This window comes from Eulemur rufifrons, chromosome 10, assembly GCF_041146395.1.
Source record: "Eulemur rufifrons isolate Redbay chromosome 10, OSU_ERuf_1, whole genome shotgun sequence".
NCBI classification, from domain to species: Eukaryota; Metazoa; Chordata; class Mammalia; order Primates; family Lemuridae; genus Eulemur; species Eulemur rufifrons.
The window spans coordinates 13,891,114-13,912,826 of NC_090992.1; the positions used below are offsets into that span (position 1 = coordinate 13,891,114).

General features: G+C 36.2%; 1 protein-coding gene across 1 annotated transcript in view; it reads left to right on the top strand.

Annotated features, from left to right (window-relative positions):
- CREBRF (CREB3 regulatory factor) overlaps positions 1–12,996 on the top strand; it is a 50,016-nt gene extending 37,020 nt beyond the window's left edge. The window contains exons 8-9 of the mRNA XM_069484187.1: positions 5,750–5,872; positions 12,395–12,996. Of these exons, the coding sequence (XP_069340288.1) occupies positions 5,750–5,872; positions 12,395–12,510 (239 nt within the window). The 3' untranslated portion in view covers positions 12,511–12,996. The remainder of the gene's footprint in view (positions 1–5,749; positions 5,873–12,394) is intronic.
- The last annotated feature ends 8,717 nt before the right edge of the window (positions 12,997–21,713 follow it).

Genomic DNA, 21,713 nt, shown 5'->3' on the forward strand with positions numbered 1-21,713 from the left:
AATAAGAGTACGCTGCTCACGGGAGGAGGCCCCTGTGTTGTCTCACATACCTGGAACCCTTTTACAGTGCATTAGAGGGTTCACAAGCTCTGGTTTTGATCTTGTGATAAGAACCACCCCCTCCCTTCTCCCTTGATCTGTTTAAGCCTGGTCTAAGAGTTGGTATGTTCCTTTGCCTCTAAAGGTGTCCTCTTCAGTATGTAGCTCTTGGGTAAGTTGAATCTGAAAGTGGAACTATGCAAAATGATCAATTACTTGTTTGTAGAGAACTGTTCTTAAGTGTAGTATGACGTCTGGTGCTCAATAAACTTTGTGCAGTTTTTTTAAATCTTTTTTCTTGATTATCTTGATTCCTTTTGTGAGAGCAGAAAGAGAGTTTCTAACTGTAAAGTTAGCAACTTGTGAAATGAACTGATGTTTTTATTTATTAATGGCCATTCAGTAAATGAATTAGGTAAAAAAAAAAAAATGGTTTGTTGAAATAGAAATCTATCCGTTTGTCTATTATTCTTTCTTGCTGTTGAAGCATTTTGACCTCAAGCTCTGAGTGGCGCCCTTGCTACCCCTAGATAATTTGGAAGTCACCCTGTAACTGCCTTGTGGAACACTTACTGTTCATTACCTGTCAACCCAGTGGTTTCTAGAGTTTGTGACTTACAAATCAGTGACATTTGAAAAAGATTTTGGGACTTGAAAACACAGGCTTATCAGCTTTATATTTTGCCAAGTGAGAACATTGAACATCATCTGTAATTACTATAATTTTAATCAAGGAAGAGTATTTTAGTATTAAAAATTGAGAAGGGCATAATCTATTAAATTCGGCTTTATGTAAAACATCCTCTGTTGTCCTTATCCTTTTTAATTTGTCATGAACTGGCATTGTTCCAAGGACTAGCTTCAGGGACCCACTATACTACTTATTTCATCCTATCCTACCAAACTTCCTTATTCCATTGATTCCTACTGCCAAAGCTCGCTAGAGACTGCTGTGTGAATCACATGTAAATTTGTTGACTCAGAATGAGAAATAGAACTATTAAATGGATTGGACTTTCACCCTGACTGATATATTTTGTCCCTAAACAAGCTATAGGGAAAAATTAAAATCAGAAAATTCCTAGATGAACATGGTATCAGAGAAGGGGAATCTGTTAATGGATTTAATGTTTGGACTCAAATTCTGAGAGCCAGATGCTTCCGTTCCCCAAACCAGAGGTTTGTGGTAGCATGAGAACAATTTTCATTTACTCTCCCTTCCCTCCTAGTGTTCCTTTTCCTCTCCCTCGAGGCTTGAGAAGAACTATTCTGCTCTGTTTTGGTTTTATAGTGGTGGGGTTTTTTTGTTTTGAAAGCAACCTCAAGGTGGCTCACACTTGTAATCCCAGCACTCTGGGAGGCCGAGTCAGGAAGATAACTTGAGGCTAGGAGTTTAAGGCTACAGTGAGCTATGATCACGGCACTCTAGCCTAGGTGACAGAGCAAGACCCTGTCTCTTAAAAAATAAAAACAAAAAAACCCAAAATAGTAACCTATTTACTTTTAACCTGTCGAGTGTGGGAGAACCTCACTATTTCCCATAAGTCCAGCCCTTATGTAAATGTCCTTGAGTAAATAGTGTTCTCTGTCAAGTATTCACGGAGCAGCACAAATTTCTTGTTTCATGTGATTTAGCAAGTTAGCTGTACTATCCTTGTTTAATGATACATTTTTCATGTATTGGGCCTGTATGTAGTTTTAAACTGTCCTACTTCCCTATTGTTTTTCACTTCCCTCTTCAACCTCAGTCTAGATTGGCCATTTCTTGGTATTATTAGAAGAGGAATAACAAATCACTGATTTCAGAGCAGCCTCTAAGAGGTAGAGACTTATTTCAGACCATAGGAATTCTGTTCGTTGAAATTAAAAATGTGTTTTCCTCTAACTTTATTGAGTTATAATTGAAGTGCAATCACTCTACATATTTAAAGAGTATAATTTGATTAGTCTGGACCTATGCATACAAATGTGAAACCCATCAAGGTAATGAATATTTCCATTACCTCCAAAAGTTTCTCTGTGACCCTTTGTAAGCCATCCTATCCACCATACTCCTTTCTGGGTAACCACAATCTGCTTTCTGTCACTAGAGATTAGTTTGCATTTTCTAAAATTTTATATTAATGGAATCATTAACGTTCTCTTTTTTGACTGGCTGCTTTCACTCAGCATAATTATTTTATTTATTTTTTTTAGAGACAGGGTCTTGCTCTGTTGCCCAGGCTAGAGTGCAGTGGCCCAATCATAGCTCACTGTGGCTTCCAACCCCTGGGCTTAAGTGATCCTCCTACCTCAGCCTCCTTATTAGTAGCTGGAACTATAGGCGCGCACCATCACACTTGTCTAATTTTCTTCTTAATTTTTTGTAGAGACAGGGTCTTGCTCTGTTGGCCAGGCTGGTCTCAACTCCTGGCCTCAAGTGATCCTTGCCTCGGCCTCCCAAACACTGGAATTACAGGTGTTGAGCCACTGCACCCAGCCTGTTCAAATATTTTGCCATTTAAAAAAATTGATTTGTCTTCTAAAGGTTTCTTATTTATTCTGGATACAAGTTCTTTGATGTATGTATTGAAAATATTTTATCCCAGTCTTTGACTTTTTTGTTTTCTCATTGGCATCTTTCAAAGAGCAAACATTTTAAATTTTGAAGTTCAATTTGTCGGTTATTCCTTTTACGTTTCATGATTTTTGTGTCCTAAGAAACCTTTGCCATCTCCAAAATTGCAAATATTTTCTTGTATGTTTTCTCTTAGAATTTGTGTAGTTTAGGTTTTGCATTTAGTTTTGCATGATCCATTCTAGATCAATTTTTTTAATATGGTGTGAGGTAAGAGGTGATGTTTATTTTTTCTACATGAATATCCAGTTGATCAAGTACCATTCATTGAAAAGACTTTTCCGTATTGCGTTGTTTTTGCACTTGTGTTCGGTCAGTTGACCACTTACAGATGGGCCTAGTTCTGGACTTTATATTCTTTTCATTGATCTATTTGTCTTACCTTTATGTGAATACAAAACTGTCTTGATTACTGTAGTTTATAGTAAATCTTGAAGTCAGGTAGTGCTAGTTCTTGTTATTCTAACATCAATCTTTATTTTTTTTTTTTTTTGAGATAAAATCTCACTCTTGTCGCCCTGGATAGAGTGCCGTGGCATCGGCCTAGCTCACAGCAACCTCAGACTCCTGGGCTCAAGCAATTCCCCTGCCTCAGCCTCCCAGGTAGCTGAGACTACAGGCACACACCACCATGCCTGGCTAATTTTTTTGATGTTTTTATTAGAGACGGGGGTCTTGCTCTTGCTCAGGCTGGTCTTGAACTCCTGACCCCAAGCTATCCTCCTGCCTCCGCCTTCCAGAGTGCTGGGACTACAGGCGTGAGCCTCGGGGCCCAGCCAAGTTCTTGTTATTCTAGTTCCTCCAATTTTGTTCTTTTATTTCAAAATTATTTTGGCAATTCTAGGTCCTTTGCATGTCCATATAAATTTTAGAATCAGTTAATCACTTTTTCCAAAATGTTTGCTGGAGTTTTCATTAGGATTGCTTTGAATCTGTAGATCAATTTGGAGAGAATTACCATCTTAAAATGGAGTCTTCCAATCCATGGACCTGATATTTTTCTCCATCTAGCTAAATCTTTATCTCTGCTATGTTTTATATTAATACTTTTCAGTGTAGAGTGCTTGAGCATCTTTTATTAGATGTAATCCTGGGTATTTTATATTTTTAGTGTTCCTGTAAATGGGATTGTTTTTGAAATTTTATTTTTGAGCTATTTGCTAATATATAAAAATGGATTTTTGTGTATTTACTCTTGGATCTTATGATTTATTAGCCAATAAATAGCTAAGTTCCAATAGTGGGTATGTAGATTCCTTGCTTCCTACTTCAGCAGTCACCATCTGCCAATAGGGATGGTTTATTTCTTCATTTCTGATCTTTATCCCATTTCTTTTTCTGCCTTACTGCAATGTCTAAGACATCTGGCCACAATATTGAATAAAAGTGGTGATTGCCTTATTTACAGCCTCAGGGGGAAATCTTTTACCTTTAGGTATGATCTTGGTAGTGTGCTTTTTTGTAGATGAGAGACCTTTTGTCATTTTGAGGTAGTTCTCTTCTATTCCTAGTTTCATTTATCATGCATAGGTATTGACGCTTTTTTTTTTTTTCACCTGTTAGAACAATCATGTATTGTTCTCCTTTGTTCTGTTAATATATCACGTATTTACCTGCTAATGTGGTGAATTACATTAATTTATTTTTGAATGTTAACCAACCTTGCATTCTTGGAATAAACTCTACTTTATGATGTATTTTCTTTTTTACATTAGATTCTATTGCTAATATTTTATAGTATTCTATTCTAATATTTTTTGTTGGATTCCATTGGTAATGCTTTGTTAAGGACTTTTGTGTCTATATTCAAGAGGGATATTGATCTGTGATTTTTCTTTCTTTCTTTTTTTTGTAATATCTTTGTAAGGTTTTGGCACTAGGGCTATACTGGCCTCATAGAATGAACTGGGCCATGATCTTTCTTCCTCTTTTTTGAGAAAGTTTGATAAGATCAATTTTATTTCTTCATTGTATCTATGGTAGAATTTGCCATTAAAACCCTCTGGGTTTTGTTTTGAGAAGATTTTTGGTAATTTCAATTCCTTTACTAGAAATAGGCTATTCAGATTTTTCATTTCTTCTTGTGTCAATTTTACATTGCATTTTGAAGATATTTGTCCATTTCTTCCAAGTTCTTGACTTTTTAGCATAATATTTTCTTATTATCCTTTTACTGTCTATAGATTCTAAAGTGATAACCCCTTTTTAATTCCAGATACAGGTGATTAGTGTTATCTCTAATGTTTCATGATCAGTCTACCTGGGAGGAGGGGTTGTCAGTTTTGTTTTTTCTTTTCAATTTTGTTTGCTCTTTTCAAAGAACTAGATTTTGGTTTTATTAATTTTTTTATTGTGTATTTGTTTTCTGTTGCATTGATTTATACTTTTTATTGTTGCCCTCCTATTTAATTTAGGTTAACTTTAATTTGTTTGTTTGTTTTTAAGCTTTTTAAGATAGGAAAATTTGTTTTCAAAGCTCTTGTCTTTGAAGGACTTGGTTTGACTTATTTAATAAACATTTACTAAGGTCCTGTGCTTTGATATAGTAGGCACTATCAGTCTTAAAGCAGTAAAGACTAGTTCTAAGACAAGTTGCTTATAGGGTAGTGGACATTTGTGCATGTCAACAATGTGTTATCTCTTCTTGTTTTATTGCCTTTTAAAATTAGAGATTGGCCCTTCTGTGTTGCCCAGGTTGGGGTGCAGTGGCTATTTACAGGTGTGATCCTAGCATACTACTGCCTTAAACTCCTGGCCTCAAGTGATCCTCCTGCTTCAGCTTCCTGAGTAGCTGGGACTACAGGTGCACGCCACTGTGCCCAGCTACAGTGTGTTATCAAAAGTGCCACATCATACTCAATGATCTTAAGGTGTTAAAAAAAAAAAACACATTTCTGGAAACAAGCAATTTTAGAAAAGAAAAAAAGAGCCACATCATTCGAAATTAGTCTCTTGGGATAGAAAGCATATAACCATCACTGCTTAATATTCTTACATGTTCTCCATTTTTAATTGAGTAAATGTTATTACATAATTAAAAGGAAATTCTTCCATGTTAGTGACATGTTCCAAGTGTTTTTTTCTGTCTTACAGATAATTTATTGTTTGTAATCAACTCTATCAAGCAAGAGATTGTAAACCGGGTACAGAATCCAAGAGAGGAGAGAGGACCCAACATGGGTCAGAAGCTTGAAATCCTCATTAAAGATACTCTTGGTAAGAAGAATTCATAAACAAATAATAACATGCAGCATAAGATATATAATTCAAGGGAATATTAGAAGTTCTTTTAGTTTAAGGAAAAAGTCAAGTGTTCACATTGTAGTTATTTTCCTTTATGAGTAGTTTTATCTTTTGAGATTTATTGTTCATAAACATGTACTGCTGGTTACTATAATTTGTAATTTAGACTTAGTCACTAAAGAGTTTTAACACTTAAGAAAAATAGACTTCTAGCAACTTTAACCTTCCATAGGGGGAAAAGGCCCCGGAGCTGTCAAGGTTGCAGTTTGCACTTTAGTAGAGATTCTTATTTGTTTTACTCAGTGATACATTTCACATGATTTTAACAAACTTGGCTATCTGGTTTCCCATCCCTGAATAGATAGCACAATGTGGGGAGGATCAGAGAGGCAGGCATGCAGAAGCCAGTCAGACTGGCAGCTGACAGGGAGGAGAGAGATGGCTAGTATAGACAGAGTCATGGGAACTGGAAAGGCCCAGTGGCTTCGCTGCCATAGGAGCAAATCACCTTACAGATCAGTAGCATCCCAAGGGCATCACAGCATAATACACTCTACGAAAATCCAAAAAATTAAATTAACACAATAAAAGGTCAAACGTTTATCTTGAGCAAAACTTTGTTCATATTGAAAACAGTCTTAGTTGAAGAGTAGACCCTAAAGGTCAGTATTCTCTTAAACAGTCGCTTATTTCCCACTTCAGTGTAGATTAATTCAGTGCTTGACTTTTTCTTCAAATGGATTGGGGCTATTTTAACGTTTTATGTATTCTTTCAAAGCATTTCTTTCTTTTCTTTTTAAAAGCATTTTCAGTCTTCCTTTGTTAGGTATAGGGGGAAATTTAATATTACAAGAAAAAATTCTTTTTACCTTCTTATTTTTTGTTTTAAAGTCTTGTATGTTGATAAGCTTGACAGTCAGTTTTACCAGATATAAAATCCTTGACTCACATTTTCTTTCCTTGAGTATCTTGAATGTGTTTCTCCATTTTCTTCTGGCATAAAGCATTGCTGTTGAAATTGCTAATAATTGCCTAATTATGTTTTCCTTGTGAATAATGTGTTGGTTTTGCCTAAGCGCCAAGAGGATTTTTTTTTTTCTTTAAGTGCCAGTGATTTTTACTAGACTTTGTCTTAGAGTTGGTCATTTTAGGTTCATATTTTCACACGCATTTTGTGTTCTTTGAATATGTAGTTTCAAATCTTTTTAGTATTTGAGCTATTCCTTTGTTTTGCTTTTCTTCCACAGGAACTTTTATTATCTCTAGGTTGGATCTTCTTTGCCCATCTTCAGTATTTGTCACTTTTTATCAAATCTTTTTTATATCTCCATTTCTTTTTTATTTTTAAATTACTTCTCCATTTCATCTTCTGTTTCTCTTAAAGCATTATTTGCTGCTCTTGTGTTCCTTTTAATTTCAGGAATTTTTTCTTTTATTTCTAATTCTTTTCTGAGTTCTGTCGGTTTATTTCTGAGTTTTTGTATTTCTGATTTATGTTCTTTCATGTTTTGTGGCTTTTCTTTAATGTTTTATAATTCATTTGAAATAATAGTAGGCTGTCTTTCCATCCATTTTGTGGTCATGTCTTTAGGTATGCTTTCATTGTTTGTAGAAATGTTCTTATTCTCTTTTTTCTTAGAAAAACTTTTTATGGAATTCTGACCATGATCTTTTTCTGTTGCTCATTTAAAAAAAAAAAAAATTTAGTGACAGGATCTCACTGTCTTGCCCAGGCTGATCTTGAACTCCTGGCCTCAAGTGATCAACCTGCCTCAGCTTCCTGAGTAGCTGGGACTGCGCCTGGTTTAAATTTTTAAAAGAAGGGTTAGTTTAGAATAGCTTTTCTAGGCTGAGTGCGGCAGCTCACACCTGTAATGTAACCTACTCAGGAGGCTGAGGCAGGAGCATCGCTTGAGCGCAGGGGATGGAGGTTGCAGTGAGCTGTGATGGACCCTGTCTCAAAAAAAAAAAAAAAATATGTGTGTGTGTGTGTATATATATATATATATATATATATGTATATATATATATATATATATATATGTATATATATATATATAATATAGCTTTTCTAGTTTCGCAAAGTCCTGCTTTTCAGTTAAAAGACATGGCAGCTTGATTTCTTGTTCTGCTTCCCTCCCTCATTTTATTTGGACTATTTCTTTCTTTTGTCCTGTCTTGCTCAATTTTAATTCCAACTCCAGAGGTTTCTTAGTGCTGGCTCTTTTCCTGTAAGAGTCCTGGCTGGTCCATTTTCTGAGTTCCTAGAGACTAGACTGTGGGCCCCTCGCACTCACCTCATCCTCATTATTGGGTTAGAGAAAATCTCTCATAGCTGCAGCTGCAGTTAACAAGTTGGCCTCCTGTGTTTTCCAGTTGAGTAACCCATTGGCTATTTTAGATTTCTTTTGTTCTCAGGTCCATCCATTACTCCCTTTTGGCTCATCCCACATGAATACTGATAATGCTGATATTGTGCAGTTCTTATAGTTTTTAGTAGTTTTTTCCCACCCTTTTGAATGTTGGCGTTCATGAGGATACCTTGTTACTTGTGAATGTTTTCCATGGGTTTATGATTTTACCATTTAGTTGCTCTGTTTTTATTAATGTATGGGGAAATGGAGATTAAAAATGTATGCTGCCATACAGCCATCTTCCCAGAATTTCCCCTGGACCAGTTTAAATACCTTGGAGTTTCTTTTTCTTAAATCTTAAATTCTCTTAAATTGTAAAATCTCTGTTAGATTACAAGCTTTCCTAGAGTTAGTTTTTTTTGTTTTTTGTTTTGAGACAGTCTCTCACTCTGTTGCCCTGGGTAGGGTGCAGTGGAGTTATCGTAGCTGACTGCAACCATCTACTCCTGGGCTCAAGCCTCAGCCTCCTGAGTAGCTGGGACTACAGGTGCATGCCATGACACCTGGCTAATTTTTCTATTTTTAGTAGAGGCTATTTCCATTTTTAGTAAGACAGGGTCTCATTCTTGCCAGGTTGGTCTCGAACTCCTGAGCTCAAACAATCCTCCTGCCTCAGCCTCCCAGAGTACTAGGATTACAGGCATGAGCCACCTCACCTTAGCTGATATAAATTCTGACATAAATTTTCATTGTTTTCTGAATACTTTGAAATTTTAGTTTTGATTTACTCTTTGAGCCAAGAATTCTTTGAGGGAGATTTAAAATTTCCCACAAGGTAGGGATTATTATTTTCTAGTTTTAGTCCTAACCTCTAGTATTTTGTGACTTACTAAGATTTTTTTAGCTGCTTAATATATGATTACAATTTTAAATATTCTGTGGGCATTTGAAAAGAAGATGTATTTTCTGTTTTATATTAAGATACACATATATGTTAACTAGATATTCTTAGTTAGGTCTTCTTTTTTATTCTTTTTTTTTGGTGGGAGGAGTCCATTTACTCTGTGTAAAACAAAGAAAGCCTCCCACTAATGTGCTTCAGTTCTGTCTCATATTTTCTGTGTTTTTGCTTTTGAATGCTGGGATCTGTGAATAGAATTTATTACTATGAGATCTTCATATGGATTATAGTCTTTATCATCATGAAGTATACTTCTTTTGTGTTTCAGCTTTTGCTGTGAATTCAGTCTTGTCTGGTATTATAATCATGATCATGAATGCAGCTGTTTTATTAATTTTTTTGGTATCCCTTTGCCTACCCTTTTATTTTCAGTCCCTCTGAATCATTTTATATTAGTTATGTCTTTTTAAAACATTTTAGTTAAAATTTAAATAATTTATATGCCATAAAATCTATCTTTATATATTCATATATAGCATGTATTTGGATTTTGTTTGTTATTCATTTTTGGAGTTATGTAATAGGTGAGTTTAGCTCACTTTTACATATTGATATGATCTATGTTTGGTTTTAGTTCTGTCATCAAAAGATCTGCTAGGATATGTTTATATGGTCTTTTGCCTTTTTAAATCATTTACTATATGATCCATTATTATGGTTTCACTTTCGTTTATGTCCTCTGATAATTTGCAAACTTTGTGTTTTTATCTTGTAGGTTGCCTTTTTAACTATAACATAAAATGTATATTTAATCTTTTTTCTCAATTTTTCATTTAAGATTTCAATCCTATAGAATAGTAGAATTAAAAAGTACAGTGAACATCTGCATTCATTCAACTAGATTCACAAATTGTTAATATTCTGCTACATTTGCTTTATTTCTGCCTCTACCTGTGCGTATATTTTCGTGGGGGGGGGGCAGATATTTGAAGGTAACTTGCAAATACCGTGATTCTTCATCTGTAATTATGTCAGCATGTATCTTTTTTTTTTTTTTTTTTTTTGAGACAGAGTGTCGCTTTGTTGCCCAGGCTAGAGTGAGTGCCGTGGCGTCAGCCTAGCTCACAGCAACCTCAAACGCCTGGGCTTAAGCAATCCTGCTGCCTCAGCCTCCTGATTAGCTGGGACTACAGGCATGCGCCACCATGCCCGGCTAATTTTTTTTTTTTTTTTCTATATATATTTTAGTTGGCCAGATAATTTCTTTCTATTTTTAGTAGAGACGAGGTCTCGCTCATTGCTCAGGCTGGTCTCGAACTCCTGACCTTGAGCGATCCACCCGCCTCGGCCTCCCAGAGTGCTAGGATTACAGGCGTGAGCCACCGCGCCCGGCCAGCATGTATCTTTTAAAAGCAAGAACATTCTCCTAGTCAGCCACAGTACCAGTATCACACCCAGGTACTTATACATTGATAAAATATCTAATATGGAGTCCATATTTAAATTTCCCCAGTTGTCCCAGTAAGGTCCTTTATAGCCTTTTTGTTTGTGATCCAGTGGAGGATCATGCATTGCATTTAGTTATATCGCTTTTGTCTCTTTTAATCTATGTCAGTCTGCCAGTCTTTTTTTTTTTAAATGAAAAATCCAGGTAGTTGATCTTGTAAAATGTTATAACATTTAGATTTAATCTGTTTCCTCATGATTAGATGCAGTTCAATTTTTTTGCAAGAATGCATCATATATGCTTCTCATTCCATCAATCAAGGCACATAATACCAGTTTGTCCCATTATTGGTCATGGTAAGTTTGATCACATGGTTAGGGTGATATCAGTTTTTTTTGTTGTTGTTTTTTTGAGGTTTTTTTTTTTGGAGACAGAGTCTTGGTCTGTTGCCCAAGCTACAGTGCAGTGGCCTGATCATAGCTCACTGCAGCCTCAAACTTCTGGGCTCAGGCAATCCTCCTGCCTCAGCCTCCTGGGTAACTGGTACTACAGGTGCAAGCTGCCATGCCCAGCTGATTTTTGCATTTTTTGTAGTGACAGGGTCTTGTTATGTTACCCAGACTGGTCTTGGAGTCCTGGCCTCAAGCAGTCCTCTCGTCTAGGTCTCCCAGAATGCTAGGATTATGGGGCTGAGCCATTCACTGCACCTGGCCAAGTGTCACTATTTTTTACAGTATCTTTTGAGTTCTTTGACTTCTTACTATGAGCAAGCTAAATAAGTATATTTCTACATCCACTCCCCACCTCCCTTTTTTTCTTAATACTTTAAAAAATGTACTTATACGGCTGGGCGCGGTGGCTCACACCTGTAATCCTAGCACTCTGGGAGGCCGAGGTGGGTGGATCGCTTGAGGTCAGGAGTTCAAGACCAGCCTGAGCAAGAGCGAGACCCCGTCTCTACTAAAAATAGAAAGAAATTATATGGCCAACTAAAAATCTATATAGAAAAAATTAGCCAGACATAGTGGCGCATGCCTGTAGTCCCAGCTACTCGGGAGGCTGAGGCAGGAGGATTGCTTAAGCCCAGGAGTTTGAGGTTGTTGTGAGCTAGGCTGACGCCATGGCACTCATTCTAGCCAGGGTAACAAAGCGACACTCTGTCTCAAAAAAAAAAAAAAAAAAAATGTACTTATACCTCTTGTTACTCATTTACTGATTTTAAGTATCTTTGGACCTCACTGTAGTAGATGACGAAGATGAGAAAATCAGCATACTTATACCACTCCCACATTTTCTCCCTCTTCTCTTCTAACATTTCTTATTCATTCACTTTAAAGTGGAGACAAAGGAACATAAACTTCAGTAATTATTTAAAAAAGACTAAAAACATCCTTCAGATCTACATTTTCAATTGCATGGGTGAAACCCACTCATGGAACACGGTGAGATTTGAGCAGGTGAAAGAGACTGGCAGAGAGAACAAGGATAAAACATGTTTCACAGGCTTTGAGTTTGGGTTTAGACTATTATTATTTCTCATCTATCCCACTTTAAATATTTTGATTAACCATTCTTTATGGTTATTCTTGGTTTGGCTCTTCTAATCTTAAAATTGTAGGCTCTAATCTGATGGGTAGAATTATCTGGGCTACAGTAGCAAGCAGTAGAACGCTCATTTGGGACCAGTATCAAGCTGAGGGCTACACCTGACCTTCACATGTTTCCTGCTCCTTCCCTTCGCTTAATGCCTGTCCATTTTTGTGTCTGAGTATGCCTTTTATTCTTCTCTTCAGGTCTCCCAGTTGCTGGGCAAACCTCAGAATTTGTTAACCAGGTGTTAGAGAAGACTGCAGAAGGCAATCCCACTGGAGGCCTTGTAGGACTAAGGATACCAACATCAAAAGTGTAATGAGCTTCATGGGACCACTGGTCAGAAATGTCTGCGTTTGTCACATTATCCATTGTAAATTTTCATTCTGTTTTGCATGTCAGTTAGCATTATGTAAACATTTACAATTAGGTTACATTGTTTTAAGAACTAAGTAGCATAAGTGAAGCATGATCCAAAATACTTGATTATTGCATTTTCAGAGCATAAACCATGGTTAAAACTGCTGCTGGCATCAGAATTGCAGCTCATACATTTAAGTAAATGTTTAGGTACAGATTGCAAAAATCTGTTAAAGCAAAACATTTTGAAGGAGTGAAACAGTAAAATGCCAAGTATTGTGGCAGGTTTATGCTCTGAACCACACAAAAAAATTGAGGAAGCATTTTTTTAAACAGTCAGTTTAGATTGTTTTTAGAATTACTGCTTTCTGTTCTAATTTTTCACAACCATTAATCTCACTTGTATGTGGCACACCCAGCATTCCTGCCTGTGTGCCATATTAGATGTTCATTGTCAGAGCTCAATATGATATATATAAATATATATATAAATATGTCTGTGCAAGTAAGAAAAAAAAGCATATTCTTTGTGCCTTGTATTTTGGGGAAACTATAAAACTGGTAATATTTTGTATGATGAAAACCCTAATGAGGAAAAACAAGATATATAGATGGAAAAATTATGGGGTTTAAATGTTTTTTTGTTCCAACTCTTTTTCAAATTTTTTGAATGTATATAGGACTATGTTGAAATGTAGATATATGCCACAGAGTCTGTGTATTGTATAAAAAACAAAACAAAAAAACAAACAAAAAAAAGATGGCTCTAGAAAACTCATATTTCGGTACTTGACCGGAAGAAGACAAATACTTGCACATTATTGCGATTGTTTTATTTTTTGTACCAAAGACAAATGCAACTGATATGGCAAACTGCCAGTCTAAGTAAAGTTTTGCACAGCTTACATGATACTGTATGAATGTATGAAAAAAAGGAGAAAAAAAAATTAAAAGGTCAGGGTTAGGGATCTTACTGAACTGTGAATTTTATTTCTGTTTGGGTCCAATTATCTACAGAAGGAGCATCCATACATACAAATATTATTTTGCTGTTCCTCTAGTTCGCTTCCATAGTAGATAAGTTGGTGGCCATTTAGGTGTCTGTCTTTTATTTCTGCCCTTATTTTAGGAAATTTAGGAAATTTTAATATATTTCATTTTAGTAAGCTATTGGTAAAATAGTTTTTGACTTTGAAAATTAAAAAGTTTATTTAGCCTATTGTAGTATACTTCCACAAAACAACCAAAATAGATTATTTTTATTGTATTATGTATATATATGTAAAGAAAGAAAAAAGCTAAGAATATCTAATTCTTTAGTTGCCACTTTTCCAGTTGATGTATTATTGTGCATGTAATATTTTCAAAGATCAACACAAGCTTAAAAAGAAAACAAAAAAAGTTTATAGATTTTTATATTTTTGTACAGGTATTTTCAAACTAGCTTCTTCAAACTTACATGTGACTTATTCTTCTATAGTTTCTAGAACTGAGAAACATTAACACATTTAGTTTTTAGGTGCTCTTTTTTGCTCGTATGAAACAGCTTCATTAGTCAGTGTTTTAACTGTGTTCAAGCTTTACCTCTTGATGAGAAATTTCTTACGTCAAGGCAGCATTATAAACCTTTCCCACAGATCTTTCCATCCTGTTTCTCTTTCTGTTTTATTCTCAAATCTTGTGTTTTGAACTCTGGAAACTGGTGGCTTAAAAACTTAAAAAAAGAAAAAATGTATCTATCTAGTAAGAAAGAAAATACCAAAAATTTCAGACTTAGCTGCTGGGAAAATTATCTGTTTCTTCATTACCCTCTATAGAATTTATTCTTTAATTATACTTTGTTTATAAAATATGTTTCCTTTTCTATTACTTTCTCTCCTTCTCCCCCCTTCCTTTTGTAAGCTATAGCATATGAAAGCTATAGCTTATGAAGGTTTGATTCTAGAACACACAATAACAACTGAACAATGTTGTTTATGTGCTTCTTTGACATCATGAAAGAGAAACAGAGAAGGATTGTCTTAACACCTTAGCTGAACTGTGATGCACAAGATTTTTCTGTGTGTTTGGTGGAAATGTACCTGGTTAGTGCATTCACACTAAACAGATGATAAGCTCAAATGTAACGGTTCAATAGACTATAAGTTGAATATAAGTTCATTGTTTAAAGTTTTTCCTTTTTAGGTGGGAGAAGGCAAAGCACAGGTTTGCAACTGGGAAGTATATGAAGTCTTGACAGAGTGTGTCTGGTAAATTGAAAAGTGTTCCAAAATATGGCAGTTTTGCAATCAGTGAAAATCACCTCATAATAGAGATTCAGCTGATGAGGTTTATAAAATTGCCCCTTTCTAGCTGCTCTGTTAGGAATTCTGGTTTTTTGATACTTTTCTCCTGTCTGCAAACCAGAATTTGATTTTTTGGTCTTGCATTTCAAAAAAAAGACTTTGAATCTGTTTAGTAGATTCCATATCCTTGCGTTTCAGTGTTTTATATGTACTACTTAAGTTAAATAGTTAAAAGCTTTTAAATAGTTGAGCTTTTTAATGTTGACACTTTATTTTGTACCTATTTATATATGTATGTATATCTTAGAAAAGCACTTTGTTAAAAAAAATTGCATTTTATATGATTCCTGCCATTTGCTGCTAAATCTGGGCTGGTCAGAATGCTGCAGCGATACTTGATCTAAATAAAAACCTGGCAGTAAAATGTAGAGTGAAAGTTAAATCCTCTTGCTGTTTTAACTTTATCATAAAGATGACATAGGCAAGCTGTGCAGCTTTACATTTTAACCAGGGGACTCTGTGGCATTTAAAACCGTCTAGAAATGGTTGTACTTTAATGCCAGTAATAATCTGCTTCCTCTATTGTCATTAAAATATATACGTTTAGTGTATCACACAAACAAATCTTACAAGGGTAATGTAAAAACCCCAACAATTGTACATGTTCTGTTTTTGAAAATTGTGGCATGTATTTTTGGGCGAAGATCATTAGAGAAGAGCTCTCTAAAGGTTTTCTGTGTTCATACATGGTATACAGATAACTCATAATGAAGTCCAGACTCTTACTTTAAGTAAAGGCATTGTGAATTCACCTCAAATAAACCCATTGTTCCAAAAGCAATTATAAACTTTGACTCTAGTACTACTATGATTTAAAAACAAAAAACAAAAACTTTTTTCCTAGTTTCAGATACACTGGATTCTTTATAGAGTTTGTCTCCACATGAAAGCATGCTGTCCAGTTGCTCTTGTAAAGATCTTGTCTGAGTTTTGAATTGGGTGCCACACTTTTTCAGTCAATATGATTGCTTGTTCTGCTGTACCATGTATGATTCTTGTCCTTTCCTATATCCTTCATGACAGATTATGATGTGGCTTTATATTGTGCCTTACTTGTACATTTAAAACTAAATGTCTTCATTCCCTTCCACTTCCTAAATCTTTAACTTTGACCTTTTTGGTAAGAGAATCAGAACTATAACAAAAGCATCATGAAGGATTTCAGATGGGTATTGTTGTAAATTCCCTCTCTTTATAGTTATTTTATATTTGTACGAAAGACCAGTTTTTGAATGGTCTTTGAATATGAGGGGGAAAGATTAGCAGTAATTTCACTACATCCCTTTTCTCTGACTTTCATGAATTTGTCATACATCTTCTTTCTGATGCTCGACTTTATTTGCTTCCTAGCAATAGTCTGCATTTAAAGAAAGATGTGTTTAGGTCATTAGCTTGAAATTGACTATTTCATTTTTCCAGAATTTTTTAGGAGAAGAGTACCCATTTTGTTTGTTTTATAAAACAGATGACAAGTCTCTTTAAAAGAAACAGAAGTATAGTACTTTTGAAATACAATGCTGTTAGTTTGGATTTCTTTTTTATATATAATATTCATAAAATGATCTGATGTTTGCCTTCATTAATAAAGCTGTTAGTTTATTCACCAAAATGTCAAGAATGGATGTGCTTTTCTTTATTCCATACATTAAAAAATTTTTAGCTGCTAAGATTTAGTTAATGTTCTAAGAAATGAATTCAAGTTGCCTTCAGCAGGAATTAACAAAAACTTATGTTCCCTTTCTTTATATAGTCTTCCTAAAATTCTGTTCAAGTATTTTCTAGTTAATTATGTAACAGAATGTTAGCATCTCTCCAAATCTTGAAACTTGAATTTTGAGAATGCATTGAATTATGCTTTCAGTGTTAAAGTAAAAGGTTTCAATTATCCTTCTAGTGAAGTCTATTGTGGAATACCATTTCCCATGGAACTGAGGCCATTTCCACAACTTTGCACAGAACTGCAGTCTTGTTCTTCCCTCGGATCATGACAAATAAGTCTCACACAGTGCCGTAATACTTGTGGATTCTTTTGTAATCTTTGTAATCTTAATAAGGGCATTATGAGAAGATGACTCCATGTTTTTTTAATATTTCAAACACATTGGGATGTAACAATGAATGTCAACTGTAGGAATGGTGGTTTCGTTTTAAGGAATAAGCATGTTGGGAAAGATGATGAAAATGTACTACTGAAAGTTAGACACTTCCATAGGCACGTGGGATTATGTGTTGAAGCATAGTCCTCATGCTCAGCAAACTGACTGAAATTGTAGAAATCACACCTAGGAACTGAACTATGCCAAATTGCCATTTTTATTTAGAAAAGAGAGATTTGGAAGTAGTAGTGAGGGGATAGAACCTTAAAACTACTTCCAAATAGTATTTTGGAATGGAAGACTTGGTGACTAATGAAGAATATCAGAGTTGGGTATTTCCGTGTGCCAAGTTTGGGTGAACTAGGTTTGCCTCTTTCATAACGATGTAAACACAATGGTGTACTTAATCATATTGTGGGTGGACAGGAGCGGGACTGATTACTGTGTCTTGCCCTTCGCCCTTTGTTTTTTTCAGAACCAAATAACAGAAATGTGTGTGTGTGTGTGTACTGTATCTGCCTTTCCACCACATTTTTATGACACTGTATTCCACTGCCTGCTTTTTTACCTTTTTTCCCTAGGATTTGTCCTGTAGCTTAGCATTTGTGGTTAACAGTGATACTGGGGCTGACAGCACAGAAGAAGTCACAAGACAAGAGCGGAAGGGCAAGAATTTAAAGCATTTGTTCATACAATGTGGCAACCTCTTTTGCATAGCTGCATAGGATCCTGTTTGTAATGCTATCATAAATATTCTGTAGTTTTGGGTTTTTTTTCCCTCCTAACTGGAGCTATGACACTTTTTATTGGATTCAGTCTTGTCTCTTGTCTAGAAAGAATTTTATCTTGTTGACGCATGAGCTGTTTAAAAATTATTCTATTAAATGTTGGTTAATAGTTGTGCAGTTTTTCATTTCAGAAGAAAGGCAATGCAAATGTTGCCTTTGTTTTCTGTCACCTTCCAACCCCTCAGCACTTCTAGTCAGATACAGATTCATCAGTGTATGCAACATCCTTTGTAATTTAAAATAAAAAAAGATGAAAAGGTTCTGAATTGTTTGCCTCTTGTTTTTGCCCTTTCTTTCTCTGCTCCTTTTCTCTTGTTTACCTGGATAATCATCCACTTCTCAAGATAACCTGTTCCAAAGCAATTCCAAGCCACAGAGAGTAGTGAACTGCTGGCATTGCTGCCCCTCTCTTGGTCGGATCCAAAGAGCCAACAAGGTTTTGACACTAAGTTGATTTTTCAGTATTTTAGTGGAATTTAACTGTTACATAGAATTATTTGTTGATATAAGCATTTGCATTCTTCATAGTTTAGAGTATAGTTTATGCTTATTTCTCCTCTGAGTTTTTGGACAAGTGATTTCTCCAGGGGAAATAAATATTTTGGGTCTTTCTTGATTTAAACATTTGTACGTGTTTGAGTGTTTAATCATTCTAAGTCTCCAAGCTAGTCTGGGCTTATACATAGAGTCTTAAGTCAGGGAACCTGAGTGAAGACAACCATAGGAGTATGTGTTCCTGCAGTCAGCAAACATTTGTTGAACACATAGTCTGCCAGGATTTTTGCTAGGTACTGGGCTATAGAGAGATTAAAGAGACTTCCAGGAACTCATAGCCAAAGGGGAAGGGGGAAGCATGTGAACAGGATTGCAGAACACAAGAGCTGCTACTGATACCAAAGGGCTCTAGGTGTGTTATCCCTGAGATGTTTTTAAGTGGGGTATGTTAGAATTGACAGACTTGTGTTCTTTTTTTTTTTTTTTTTTTTTAGAGACGGTATCCTCTGTTCCCCTCCCTCTGCCCCCTGCTGCTAAGAGTGCAGTGGTATAATCATAGGTCACTGCAACCTCAAACTCCTGGGCCCAAGCAATCCTCCTGCCTCAGCTTCCTGAGTGACTAAGACTACAGGTGCACACCACACCCAGCTAATTTTTCTATTTTTTGTAGAGACAGGGTCTCACTCTTGCTCAGGCTGGTCTCCAGTTCCTAGGCTCAAATGATCCTCCCGCCTGAGCCTCCTGGAGTGCTAGGATTACAGGTATGAGCCACCGTAACTGGCCCAGACTTGTGTTTTTGACATTCTGGACCCTTGAAGAATCAGTTAGCCTCTGAGAAGAAAACTTGAACAAATGGAGAGATACATCAAGTTCTTAAACGGGAGCAGTCAACATAAAACTAATAGTTCTAAGTTAAAAATATGTCATCCTAAGAAAATATACCGAGAGTTTAAAAAAAAAATAAAAACCAAAGTTTACATGGGGAAAAAATAATAGCTAGAAGATATGGGGAGGGAGGGTGATAAATGGGATGTTTAATCCTAGCAGATACTAAAACTCATTATGAAATATAATAATTAACATAGTACCATTTCGGTGCATGAATTGACAGGCCAATAAAGCAGAATAGAAAGTATACAAATAGACTCAAATATATATGACAATTTAGTACAGTAAATGTGGCATCCAGACCCAGTAAGAAAATGGTGGACTCTTCAGTAAATAGTGTTGGAACAACCAGGTAACCTGGAAAAAGTAAGGTTGGCTCTACAGCTTACGCCATAAGCTGATACATATTTCAAAATGGATAAAGATCTAAATGTAAAAAGACAACATAAAAACACTAGAAGGAAATGTGAGCAATTCCTTTAAATTTCTGGAAGTGGGGCAGGCCTTTCTAACTTGGATCTCAGATCCAGAAATCAGAAAAGAACGTTGATAAATTGTATGTAAAACAAAAATTTTTAAATCTTTAAGGCTAAAACACCATAAGCCAAGTCAAAATTCTATATACTTTACAAAAAAGCTTTGCAACTCATCTCTAAGGGATAATTTGTGTTATATATAAAGATCAACTGGAAACTGATATGAAAAAGACCAACAGCCTAATTGAAAAAATGAGCAATGAAGTAAATACAAATAGCTTTGAAACATAGGAAGAGATCCTCAACCTCATTCGTGGTAAGAGAAATGCAAAATAAAACAAGGCATTTTTCACCTAATCAGAGGAACAAAAATCCCAGTATTTATCAACACACTGCATTGGCGAGGTCATGGGAAACAGGCATTTGTCCCACGTTGCTGGTGGGAGTGCACGTTGACATGGCCTTATGAAGAGCAATCTGGTAGTATGTCAGAATTTTAAGATCCATACATCCTTGGACCTGGCAACTCCATTTGCCCTGGGCAAGTCATTATTCCTCCCTGCCTTGTTTTTTACTTCATGGCGTTGTGAGAGTTAAGTGGGATAACGCACATAAAGCACTTAGTACAAAGTGCCTGGCACGTGAGAAGTTTTCCCAAGATGTTGGTTAGTAATATAAGAGCAGCTAATCGGCATTGAATTCTTAGCACACGCCATGTTATCAGACTGTGCTTGGTGCTTTTCATATATTATTTCATTTAATCCTCCAACAGACACTGTGAAGTGGGTGCCATTGGTTATCACCAGTAAGCCTCTGAAGAGACTACGGCACAGAGATGTGAAGTGGGCTCCAGAGCAGAAGCCTCTCTATTAGGTGCAGTGGGATGAGAAGCACCTTATGTGTGCACAGTGCTGAAGGAACACAGATAGGCGGGCACATAGCCCTGTGTGTACAACACACACAAGGGGCCATTTTGGTTTTTGAGGGAAGAGGTGGCTTTCAGTTCAGGTTCTCTCACTTTCAAGTTGGGTAACTTTGGAGTAGGGTTGTTTGTTTTGTTTGGTTTTAATCTACTTTCAGCCTATCTTCTGATCTGTAAAACTAGGTTAGTACCAATTTCAAGGGTGGTTGTGAGGATTAAGAGAGATGAACATAGCTATAGCTAGGCATTCAGGTCCTCACAATCTATGCTTGAGGAAGTGACCTGAACAAATGCAGGTGGGGTAGGGGTGCGTGGGGAAAGCATTCTAGGAAGAGGGAACGCCACATTCCAAGGCTCCACAGCTGGAAAGAGCTTAAGGAATCCAGGAAGGGGGCAGGTTGGCATGGGGTGGCTGATGGCCTTGAGGGCAAACCAAGAAACTTGGACTATTTACTAATAAAAATGAAAGAGCCACCACTTGTTGAGGGTTTGCTCTGACATTTCCATAAAAACTGTATGAATCCATCAAAACTACCCCAGTGAGGTAGATTTAACAAATCCATTTGTACACAAAAGGGAGCTGCCAGGAGCCACAGAAGGGATGTGACTTGATCAATTCTGTGTTTTGGAAGATCCCTTGTACCGTGTGTTGGACTGATAAGAGGTGCTCTGGTGACCTGCCTTAAATTTCATACATTAGCAACAACAAAAAAAGTTTATCATTTTCTCTTTTATTTCTTCACAATTTATGTTCACTGTAGAAAATATAAAAAGTACAAGAGAGTTTAAAGAAACAAACAATTGCACCTTTCAGAGACTTCCCAATTGATACTTTTCTTCCAGTCTTTTTTTTTTTTTTTCTGTGCAATAAGTACGTAGTCATTAGAATCGCGGACAGGCGGAAGATGGAAAGAGACCACTGTTAAGCATGCTTGATATTCCCTCTTCTCTTCCTTTCCGTTTTATCAGGACCAAACCAAGAGGAGAGGCTGATTTCCCGCCACGTGTCAGGGAAAGTCCCCACAATTCGGCGCAGTGACCCTCGCTTGCCATTTACACCGGTCTCTAAGGGGCGCTGGTACGAGACGGGGCGGGGACGAAAAGAAGGCGGTGCGAAAATACGTTTTAATTTGGGCCCCGCTGCTGCCCGTA